The sequence below is a fragment of the Telopea speciosissima genome, chromosome 2 (genome assembly GCF_018873765.1).
Source record: "Telopea speciosissima isolate NSW1024214 ecotype Mountain lineage chromosome 2, Tspe_v1, whole genome shotgun sequence".
Taxonomy (NCBI): Eukaryota; Viridiplantae; Streptophyta; class Magnoliopsida; order Proteales; family Proteaceae; genus Telopea; species Telopea speciosissima.
Window position 1 is genome coordinate 63,354,254 of NC_057917.1, and position 12,544 is coordinate 63,366,797.

At 40.6% G+C, this 12,544-nt stretch overlaps 1 protein-coding gene across 1 annotated transcript in view; it reads right to left on the reverse strand.

The window, feature by feature from the left end:
* LOC122651478 (neurochondrin) overlaps nt 1–12,544 on the reverse strand; it is a 47,828-nt gene continuing 35,284 nt past the window's right edge. Inside the window, exons 12-18 of the mRNA XM_043844872.1 lie at nt 7,612–7,701; nt 7,394–7,493; nt 6,428–6,532; nt 6,252–6,324; nt 1,511–1,674; nt 844–898; nt 1–679 (exon numbers count right to left, since the gene is read on the reverse strand). Of these exons, the coding sequence (XP_043700807.1) occupies nt 606–679; nt 844–898; nt 1,511–1,674; nt 6,252–6,324; nt 6,428–6,532; nt 7,394–7,493; nt 7,612–7,701 (661 nt within the window). The 3' untranslated portion in view covers nt 1–605. The remainder of the gene's footprint in view (nt 680–843; nt 899–1,510; nt 1,675–6,251; nt 6,325–6,427; nt 6,533–7,393; nt 7,494–7,611; nt 7,702–12,544) is intronic.

Below are 12,544 nucleotides of genomic sequence, written 5' to 3' on the forward strand. Positions count from 1 at the left end.
GACCCAAATCTAATATTTCAGAATACCCAGAAAGAGCTACAAAATTTGCATCAGAGACTACTTAATTACAAGGCTCACAACAGAGACACTGTACCCAAGAACTTTCTTGGATACATTTAGAGAAGATATAACATATTGATCACCATCACGCCGTCCACCATCATCTAATATGATTGGTTTGTGGAAGGCAAAGCAGAATCAACTATTTTAGGCCTCATCCGAACTACTTGTCTGCTGCATGAATCCTGATCTGCAGTCCACACTATTGATCGAAGAATATCTCATGCCGTTCCAGTAGGTTGAGAAGTACAGAGCTCTGTGCATCAAACTTTAGTCACAACCTTAGTTAATCCTTGCTTTACAAGGACTAGTCCCCCTTCTTGGTCTTCTTGAGGTTCAAAACCAGAACACATTGAAGGGGCCAAACCTCACAGAAAATAAATTGATCATTGGTACCACTATGTACAGAAATTTCAACAAGGGGACATAACAAAGCAGCCCTCCCCCCTTCCCCCTCGCCTTTTTCCCCCAAACAAATGATTTCCAAATCCAGCCCAAGTAAACCCATTCAACTAAGCCTTTATCCGACTACTCGGGGCAAGCTACTAGTATCCCATTGGCTGGTTCATCTCAACAGCCTGTTTAATACGTGGGAACCGATCAGCCCAACGAGCATATCCTGCACATGGATGAAAACAGACACCATAATTCAAACTGTATCTTGAAAGCTTAGTATAAGTTCTAATGAAGATGGTAAGTAAATCCATTTTTTACAGGGCTTTGTCATACAGTGCAGATGCCATCAGAAATTAGAAGACTGCCAAATAAATTTGATTTACAAACCCGCAGTAAGAATTTGATGAAGATCAACTTCTGCTTTAGCATCATCCGCCATTTCCTATATAGAATTGGATGGAGTGACAATCATCATACAAATTAGGGAATCTACATTATAACAATCTATGGTGACCAGTATAGAGATGCTAGTTGTTGATATGTGACTGACATGTGGGGCAGTGATGCATTTATTTAGATCTAAATTTGCATTGAATCAGTTCAACTTGATCCAACCTAAAGATTTTCCCCCAAAAAAAATAAAACAATATACTAGTTCTATTGTGGAAAATTTAGTCACATTCATAAAAAATATTTTCTTTTAAAAGAAACAAAAAACACTAATCTGCTTTAAGAGGCACAAGAAATGAAGGGACCAGAGCGCAGCATGGATTTGTTTCAATCTTCTCTAAGAAGGGTTTCATCTCTTAAAAGCTTTTCTGCCAGACACCAAGGGGACACCTGATTTCCACATAAACATATATATTTTCACATCGAGTGTTGTGCCAGACAAACCATACCTGCATCTGACACCAAACACACTATCCGATAGACTATCGGTGACCTTGTCACAGAACACAATTAGACCATCTTTAGGGTCTAATTATACAGCATTGTTTTCCCTCTCCATCTTAAGCACTGAGATATGATACTAAAGAATTGTAAGACAAGTTACCTGCCCACATGTAGCCAAACCTCTGACTATGAGCCGAGAGAGGTTATTAAGAATGCTTGGTTCAAAATCAGGGCCATTTAGTAAAGACTGCTCCGTTGTTGAGTCAAATATCAGAGAACAAATGCTTGAGGACATCATGATAATTGATGGGTCATTAACATCCTCTGAAAGTCATATTAAGTTATAATCAAGACAGGTACATATTTGAATCAGCCTCTTACAAAGAAAACTTGGTGGCCAGTTCAAACACTTTCTATTGAACAAACAAAGAACAAAGGCAAATTTGTTCTTTTCAAAAGGTAAAAAGCAGAACCAGAAAATACTTTTGCAAGGAGAGTCCAATATGAAATTAGATTTGCAATCAACAGTAGGAAAGAGAGAATAATGAAAACAACAATTCATTGAATTGAAAAAACAATTCAAAGAATAATGGTATCATCTAGACATGACTAGATACAATTGATAGATGTAATCAAAACAATTCAAGATGTAATCAATGAAAATAAGATGAAGAATCTTCTTGTAAAAAGTGTATACATTATGTAGCCAGGGTTTTTTTTGTTCTTACAAATTTATAATCCATATTATGTAGGTTGTCAGTGAATTGCTTGGTTTCACAATTCCTCCTCTCATCATTTGTTACTCTTATTTCTGATTTGGTACCAGAGAGGGTCTCAGAGCTTATCTTGCTTCTCCTTTGTTCTTTCTCCCTCTCTTTTTTTCTGTTCTTTCTGGGGATCAGCAGAGAATAGGACTCTATTGTAAAAGGCAAGGGGGGGGGGGGGGGGGGGGAGATAATGTGCAGAGCAAAGCAGAAGGCCCCAAAAACAAATGGCCTACAGGCACAGATCAACTTCTCAATGAACTATACCCCAGCAACAAGCCAACCCCCCCAACCCTGCCAAAAAGGGAGGGGGGGGTGGATCATCCTATGGAAAACCACAGCACCTACACAGTCTATAAAGCACCACAGATGGACAAATACACCCGGAGGAATGAGATCACATTGATGCACCAAATCGTTACACAGACTACACCATAGGAGATTTGGCAAATGGACACTTCCACCACTTCTCTCCTTACTTTTTTGGCATTATATGCTTACTCCTTGAAGGACACTTCTACTCTTTTTTTTTTGGCTAATGGTCAGCAAGTACAAAAATAAAATAAAAAAGAATTACAGAGTTAATGAGAGGGTGGACCTTGGTGCAACGGTTAGGTTGCTCCATTGTGACCAAGTGGTCACAGGTTTGAGTTTCTGGAAACAGCCTCTCTGTGAAGCAGGGGTACGGCTGCGACATTATGACCCTCCCCAGACCCCGCAGTGGCGGGAGCCTTGTGCCCTGGGTATGCCCTTTTTTTACAGAGTTAACGTCCAGGCATACCCAGACGAATACAAGAAACAACTTAGCCTGAAAAGCCCACTTTCGGCAAAGCCATCAGCAGGGAACAACTCAAACTAACAAAGACAAAAAAAAAAAAAAAAAAAAAAAAAAACTAGAGAACCGATTCCGTGGTCTGCCTTGCACATCCCACCCTAGTTCCAACTGAATATGAGAAGGGAAAACAATTGAACTAGAGGAAAAACCCTTTTTAGCCACATCCTTTGCTAGAAAATCTGCTATTGAATTAGTTTTTCTGTAACAATGCGTTATTTTCCATTAGTATGGAATACAAGAAATCTTTTGACAAACATCCAGGATTTACTAACAAACCATGGAATTGATTTCCTGTAAATAGCACATACCACAGCTGAAGAATCACTCTCTATCCAAAGGTAGCGCACTCCCATTTGCTTAGCGAAATCAATAATACCTTGGACTACACTCTCCATTTCAGCAACATAGTTCACACTGTTGTAATATGGGGTTTAAGGGTAAAACTGTCCTTAGGATTTATGTAATGTTTCCCTAGGGGCTTTATTGTCTTTGTACCTCATATCTCATTATTAAATAAAGTGAACTGGTGTCATCTTGACAGGAGTCACAATTCCCCAAAACATCATGGTATCAAAGCTCTAGGGAGAATTGACCTAGGGATTCCCAAACACCGCCGCCATCTCCCTCCTCTCTCTTTCCCTTTCTCGTTTTTTCCTTAGCACCGCCACCACCTAACCACCGCTGTCACATTCCACCGTACTGCCACATCTACCGCCTCCCTCTCTCGGTCTCCCTTCTAGCGTCATCGAGAGGCAGGGAGCACCGCCTCCTTTCATCCGCCACCCTCCACCACCGAGTGACTTTTTTCCCTCCTTTTTTGTTTGATCAGCCTTTTTTCATGATCTAAAAAGGCTGTGTTTTTTATCCTGTGGATATTTTTGAAGATCTATTGATGATCTAGTTTCTCTTCAGATCTATGGTTTGGTTATCCCGTTTTTCTCTAACGATGTCGTATCTTTCTTGAGCTACATCTAGAATTAAAGGGCAAGTTCGTGGTTCTCATGACGGCTTACCTACCTTCCCTGCTGCTCATTATCTGTCTTCTCTGTGACGGTTACTACTTGCCTTTCTTGAGAAGGGCTTATGATGTTACTGTTGCTATGGTATTCTGGCTTGCGGTTGGCATTCTTTGCCACTTATTTTGTTCATTGTTACTGGGATTTATTCTCTACTGTTGCTGCTAGTGATTGATGTGCTTGTGTTGGTGATGTGTCTGGAAGATGATTTTGCAGCCATTTTGTAATTGCTCACCAATGGGTTGTATGATTGTGTCTCTTCAAGTTGGTTCTACAGTTTATGTTTGTTCTTGTTGTTCCAAGCTGGAGCCTAGGATATAGATATGCTTCAGCTTGAGGGGGAGAGTTAAAAATATGGTGACATTTAGTAGTATGGTGATGTTTTAGTGTTAGTGATGACAATTATAATTTGTTCTGGTGACATTTATAATTTGTGGTTGTATTTAGGTGATGTTTAGTATCGTTGTATTGTTTAGTATTGTTGCTTCTATGTAAGTGGGGAGCATTACAGTCTTTGTAACTACTTACCTTATTATAAATACAATATTCTGCCCAGGGTTGGAGAAGCACCTTTGTACACCATGGATTCAGCTAAGTAACTTGAAGATGAGATTCACACAGCCGCACACATTTTTAAACGAGCTATTTGGCAGAGGCTGGTTACCTGTTATCAGTTTGGGGATTATGGAAGGAATCAATAGAGGAGTTTTACAAGGAAAGGCAAATGAAATTTCAAGGACTGACGATGACATTGGAATATTTATTATGGAATGTCCATATTCTTCAACAGAATTTTTAGGCACGGAAACCACAACTTTCAGGCATGATTTTGTGACCTCTCATAGGGGCTGCACACCTTTTCCCTATATGTTTGTATGTGTTAAAAAAGGGGTGCATTGTTAAGGCATATTTGTACGGATCTGTTTGATTAAATAATGCTCTCTTCTTGCTGTCTTCTATTAACAAGAGAGAGAGACTCCTATGTAAACATCCAAATAAGGAAATTGAACAGCTAGATACAGACAAAAATAAAATAAACTTGACTGATTCCAACATGAGATTGATCCAAATAAAAGTCAAAAAAACCAAAACAAATCTCATCAATACTTGGATACAGAGCAGGAACAAAAATCAACTCCACAACCCAAATTTAAAAGAAAATTCATAAAGCCCAAAATGTAACATAAATAAACAACTCTAATTCGAATGCTCGTTGTAAAAAACACTAAACAATTGCGGACCCCATACCTTATCATTCTTTTCTCTCTCCATCAATAAAGCTGTGGCTTAAGTGATGACATGGTTTAAAATTCATATGCACTTTAAGCATAAGCCTAGGGAGATGTTTTGTGATTGTCAAGCAGAAGTCTACATAAAGGTGGGCTAACATTGTGATAAAGACGCTAAGGTGAATAAGAATATAAAATTCACTCTGTTTGTTAGCATTGAGGATCAATAAGGTGATAAGTATACTAAATCTCCTAGAATTTTTTCGTTTTGACAATGTGTTACGGGCTGGCATGGGGGGACTCCATTTATGCTCCAGCTTGAGGCGAGTGCTCATATGCCACTCTGTTCATTCAAATAGGGAAAAAAGAGCGTGGCACCCGCACTCAGATAAAGGGGGGCAAAATGACCACCCTGCCCCCCATGAAAGGCGAAAATGCCGCCCATATTGATGCCTCTGCCCACACTCCCATTGGCTACGCACGTGCACAGAGCCACACTCCCCCACAGGAAACACTTCCCCTATACTGCTCAGTGTTTCTACTTTATCTTCAGTTGTTCTTTTCATTTCTGATAGTTCTCATTCAAATTCGTCAAAGAGCTCAAAATAAAATCCAGACCCCTATATAACCAATAAAGGGCGTACCCAGTGCACGAGGCTCCAGTCACAGCGGGGTCCAGGGAGGGTCATAATGTACACAGCCTTAACCCCCGCTTTGCGGAGAGGCTGTTTCCAGAGACTCGAACCTGTGATCTCTTGGTCACAATGGAGCAACCTTTACCATTGCACCAAGGTCCACCCTCTTATAACCAATATACAGTTTAATTATTATCATTCAATGCTACAATTGCACTGATACCCGAAATCCATTAAACCAGTAAAATGTATTGGGTTAGTGCTGTTTCACTTTCACCAAGCATAAAACATGCAAAACTGTGAACTCAGGAAAAAAAATCATATAAAGAAAATTTATATTGAATGCAATGCATATTCTAAAGATAATAAGACCTTCCATTGTAGAATGAATTTGCCTCATAGGAGCTGTACTAAAAAGGTACCTGCCCAGTAAGTCAATGCTCTTAAAAGACAAGCAGAACTAGAGACATCCAATTGAACTCCAATTTCCTCTCTCTAGTGATCAAACAAGAAAAAAGTACATCAAAATTTTATAGAACAATACCGACAACTTTATCTAAGTTCATCACTGGAAAGTAGCCAATTGTTACGGAACTACCTTCAAAAGAAAATTTATGACAGTATCACATGCCAAGAATATGGTACCATCATCCTCAACCATCTGACTGTCAGGCCCAATCAATTTCACAAGGCAACCCACAACCTGCTTACCAAATCAAATGTAGTTGTTTCTGTATTATCAAAACAATAGAGCCACTAAAAAAATTGCACTTCATTATGCGTCATCCCAAATGAAAATTTCAATGAGTATGGAGTACAAATGGAGGTAAAATGAGAAAATAAGCAAGGAATGAAGAAATGTTGTTCCACAATAAAAGAGGGGGGGGGAGCATGGGCCAATTTTTCCACGAGAGCTGAAATAAGTGACAGATGTGAAATAGACATTAATGTGGAGGATGCAACAAGTAAGAGTGGAGGGCCAAAGCATAAAAATATGAAATGGGAGAGAAAATTCCCAAGAGGTTGCATCTTTTGAGAAAGAAGTGTCAGAGCTAAGAGCCAACAGAGGAGCACCCAAGCTCCTGATTTAGAACTTAGATTCAGGTGCATCTCCTCATCTCTTTCTATTGTTGGAGTTCAGATGGCATATAGAGCATGGCGGCTTTCACTGTTTGGGCCATCTTGGTGATAATGAATAGTTTCTGTTTGAGGACCAATCTTGACATTTGGGGTGGGGATCCTGGTGGGCTTCCTTAGATTATTATTTTTTTGTGGTGCCTTGAGAATGTGGCTTTGATTCTCCTGTCCTTTGGGATTCTGTGATGTCTCCACTTTTGTATATTGGGCATGAATTACATTCTTATATCTGTCCCATCTCTTTTTCTAAATAAAATTTCTATTGGAAAAAATGCAAGAAGAAAAGCACCATGGAAAAATAACACCTTCCATGAACTCCTACTAAGCTTCATAGCATTAGAATTAGATAACTTAAAAAATAAAAAGCAGAAAGTTATCTAAAGGCCGCTACATGCCTGATATTTTTTACTAGTGTAAAGAAACTTACAACATTATAACCCCTTGTCTTTGCCAAAAGCTTACATCCTCCAACCTTCATGGTGATTTGGCATAGCATTGGAAGCATGAAACGTACAGAGTAGAAAGGGCTGTCATACAATTAACAGAAGCAATAAATTTCCAGTATATGAATAACCAAACACCAAACATGATAAGCACAATTATCATTCACTTAAGCAAGAACATGGTATGGTGGTCATCAAAAACCTTGGTTCATCTTCACCTTCAACAGAAAGAATGTACTCAAGAAGTTCTTGAACTTTTTCCCTGCATGCATCAGGTGCTTCTGCCAGATAACTGAAAAAAATATATATTAATATATCAGGTTATCAGCTCAGCCAAGAGGCAATTTAAAATTTAGTCAAAATCAGCACCATCACAATTACAGCTAGTTGTTGAGATGGCAAGGGGGAAAAGCACATGGAATTTTCATGGTTTTCTTATTTATTGGGACTATGAATTCTGACATTTTGATGACCACACTTACCCCTTCAAACATAGAAAAAGCTTCTTTGCACAGCCCACCTGGGAACACCTTCCTATGTGACCACCTACTTGTGCAATGTGGAAGGGAGATGAGGCAATCTTACATTTGGACAGATAGGGCATGCCTTGGATTGGCCATATGTCAAGTTTCTGAGCCAAATTCAATTGTACACACCCTATATATTGGTATTTTTCTTCAGCTGTCCATTTGTTTCAACTATCTGTCAAAAGTTCTTTTTTTTTTTTGTGGGTAGCTTTCAAAGCTTTGTATCTCCATGTGGTGAATTTATGATATCTGAGCAGCGGACCCCGGAATCCACAAAAAAATGAAAGGGCATACCCCGGGGTCCACCTTTCTACAAAATTTGGACCGTATTGAACCTGCAGCGTGGCAGATACCAAGACCATAAAAGAATGCCTTACTAAGTGGGCTGTCCAGGAAAATGTTCCTCTTAAATGAAATTTCCTAGGTTTCATGGTAGCCTTGTAGGTTTTATACATTCCAACATTTTGATGACTACACTTGCCCTTTAAATCTGTCAAATTCCTCAATTTAGATTTTTCATGGCAGATATCAAGACCATAAAAGAATGCCTTACTAAGTGGGCTGTCCAGGAAAATGCTCCTCTTGAATGAAATTTCCTAGGTTTCATTGTAGCCTTGTAGGTTTTATAGATTCCAACATTTTGATGACTACACTTGCCCTTTAAATCTGTCAAATTCCTCAATTTAGATTATTTGTGACAGATATCAAGACCATAAAAGAATGCCTTACTAAGTGGGCTGTCCAGGAAAATGTTCCTCTTAAACGAAATTTCCAAGGTTTCATTGTAGTCTTGTAGGTTTTATAGATTCCAACATTTTGATGACTACAATTGCCCTTTCAATTTGTCAAATTCCTCAATTTAGATTTTTAGTCCAGGAATCTTACACGTGGCAGCTTAAGATTTGCATGGGAATCTTTGACCTAGTTATTCTCTTGCTCTAGGAAAAAAGGAGCTCTTTTTAATTAAGAAAAAAAATTTGAGGGAAAAAATAGGAAATAGCTATATATGATTGTTTTAGGAATCTTAAATGATGTAGTATAGCTAATAATGAATGCATTTTTTTTTATGTAACAATGTAAAAACTAAGAAGATTGCAGAATGGCTGATAGTGGAAGTGGAGATATAGCATGGAGTCATGGAATACCTATAGCAAATGATAAGAAAAGGTCACGGCGTAATTATTGTAGCGAGATAATAAATTCACGTGGGCCACTAGACTGAAGTGGCATCTGGCTGGTGGCCACAAGGATGTGGCCAAATGCTCCAAGGTCCCTAGTGAGGTACAGTCGTACAGAAGGCCATGGCTATCCTCATGAAAAGAGGAAGACAAGAGGAAGATGGAAAAGCAAAGGGCAAAAGCAATGAGTTCAATGAAGTAGTGCTAGAGTGACACCCACCAGCAGCATGCCTACTGATTTGGAGATAGAGGCAGAGAGGAGACAGTTCCGGTAGGCTGAAGCAGCGAGGCGAGTCACACATCAGATGGAGAGGGTTAGGAGAGACAAGATGGGGAAAGGGGCCGGTTCCTTTGGCTCTAGAGCAGCTGCACCTGAGGTAGGGGAGAGGAGGAAGAAGCAGAAGCAAGAAGAGTTGCCTTTCAGGAGATCACAGAATGTGAGGGCACCCCCATCACCAGCACCAGATGATGATGATGATCCCATTGAGTTCCATCAGCAGGATCCTCTGAGATACATGACCGAGGATACCAGACAGAGAAAACTTAAGCAAGCCTTTTGGGGTGATTGAAATTCTTCTTTCATATCATCCCAACTAATACTGCTCCAGGACCATACTACCAGGCCTGATTGACACTGTGGGGGAGGCTGTCCCAGGAGTGAAGGGGTCCTCTCCATATGAAGTAATAAATCTATTTGCCACAACAAAAGAAGGAACTGGAAGAGTAAATTGATATATTGCAAGGGGCATGGGACAGCTATGGAGTGACTATAATGTGTGATGATTGGACTGGACCCACCAGACAGTCCATCAACTTCATGGCCTATTGTGATGGTAGGACTATCTTCTTAAAGTCTTTGAATTCATCCAAGGAGAAAAAGGATGCAAAGTATATATATAAGTTGTTGAAAGATGTTGTACAAGAGGCGGGGGAACAGAACGTTGTCCAAGTGGAGATGGACATGTGCAGCCACTACATCAAACTCATGCTTAAGGATGTTAGTTTCAGTAGATGAAAGAAGAAGAAGAGAGTTGCAGTCGTAAGCCTCAAAAGGCTACTCACAATTCTATTATAATGGAATAATTAAGAGGTAAAGCCCAATAGGGTAAAGGGCAAGACAGGGAAAAATAAAGAAAATAAAGTCTCCTATTAGGAGTCTCGGGAGCGTTAATCCTGAGAACCCTTTCTTGACCTTTATTCTAACACTCCTCCTCAAGCTGGAGCATAGATGTCAAGCATGCCCACCTTGTTACAAATATAATTAATTCGACCACATCCCAAAGACTCTGTAAACACATCAGCTAGATGTTCCCCAGCTCGAACATGTTGAGTGGAGATTAACCCTTCTTGAATCTTTTCACAGACAAAATGACAATCTATCTCAATGTGTTTTGTCCTTTCATGAAGCACAGGATTGGAGGCAATATGCACTGCTGCCTGGTTATCACACCACAAACCCATCGGAGACGGATTTTGGAACTCCAACTCCACCAGTAGTTGCCTTATCCACATTAACTCATATGTAGCATGAGCCATAGCTCGGTATTCTGATTCTGCGCTTGATCTGGCCACCACCACTTTGTTTCTTGCTCTTCCAGGAAACAAGATTTCCACCTACAAAGACACAGTAACCTATAGTTGATCTCCGATCTAATGAAGACCCAGCACAATCAACATCAGAAAATCCCTCAATCCTGTTGTGACCATGATCATCATATACCAACCCACGACCGGGAGACTTCTTCAGGTATCATAAAATACGAATAATAGCATCCCAATGTGAGGTGCAAGGAGAGGATAGAAACCCTCACAACACTGACAGGAAAAGAATATCACTTCTTTCTAGCTGGCATCAATTAATCCCTCTGGGTGGTAGGAACCCGATTTCCGAGCAATCGATCCCTCTATAGCGGGGGTGGGTACAACCCTCTCCTCGATAAGGGCATTCGGTATGGGCTCATGCGGGCTCAGTAAGGGCTAACGTGCTTCATGGCATGGTAAGGGCTCAATACGGGAATTGGTATGGTGCTTCATGCGTGATCAACCCTCTCCTCAATGCGGGTGTGAGAAGGCGAGATCTGTTTTCCAATCTATCCCTCTCTCGGGGGTGCGGTGGTGGCAGGAAACCATAACCGTGCCATGAACAGCGTTCAGGGTCGATTCTGTAATAGGAAAAGTTAAGATCGCTACTGCTCTACGCCTTACTAACAGGAGTAACAGCTATACCACACTAACTCCGCCTATTGCTCCTATGGCTTCGAGGGCTGATACTGATTGTTCACTCCTCCGTTTCCACTTCCATAGGGCCATAGGGAGATGATGGATTTCTGTACGGAATCGAGATGGAGATTTCTCAACCAAAGCTTCAGGGACTGGAAGGCTCCGCACCTGAGCCTCGTTAGACTCAGCGGAACTGTAAGTTGTAAGTGAAGAGAATAGAAGAGATGAAGTCCGTCCCTTAGTCTAGTCTACATCCACAGTTGACGCAACTCTGTCCGGCGCCTCACTACTACTTAAAAAATGAATTTACGGCTAAGCGATTTTATAACCGCCATCCAGAGCCAAGTATAGTAGAGATAGGTCACCCTCAAATATCTTGATTTCGCTGAGTTGCTGCTCCCCTTACCACTTCCTGCTCTAACCCGTCTTATGCCTTTTTAGATGAAAAATCTCATTTTTGAAGGAATTATTGCTAGAGCTAGCTGCCAACAAGGCAAACATGTTGAACAGTCCTTCATGGAACATAATAATAAAGAAAGAATATCCTAGTAGAAGTGGTAGAATTATTCCAAGTATTTCCGCTGGAACAGCTATGTACCTTTTCGATTTTCTATTTACTCATGATCGGGCCTGACCTGGTCGACAACCGGAGGTGCTGGTTCGAGTCCAGCTCGTGAGTTGGCCTAAGGATAAAATCAGAAGATCTTGAGTTTCATTCTCACCATCTTCGTTTGGTCTTCCGTTTGAACGGTGTATTCTTTGTTATTCAAAGGGCGATTATTTATAACCCGTTTTGCTCGTAAGTAAGTAAGCGTGAACGACATTTCTGGAACGTTAGTCAAGTCAAAATTTAGGTTTGTAGCGTTCCTACTTCCATATCTTCAACCCTCCCTCTAGGTCTAGAGTCCACGTTTTCTTAATTTGGATGATGGCGTGCTTACATTCCACCCTTTATGTTGTAGTAGGGCCGTTGCTTGTTGGGGTAGGGCACTCTTCACTCTTCATTCTTCATTCGAAACTAATGAATGTCGGGTCAAGGGTTTCTGCCTTGTTATCAAAAAGGGGAGTTGGGTCTGAATCGCCCCATCTATCCTCCTGAGGAGAAGTTTGGTTTCAAACTCCGATTCGAACAGGAGTACGCCATGCTAATGTGCCTTGGATGATCCACATCTCCGAGTCAGGCGCTGATGAGCACATTGAACTATCCATG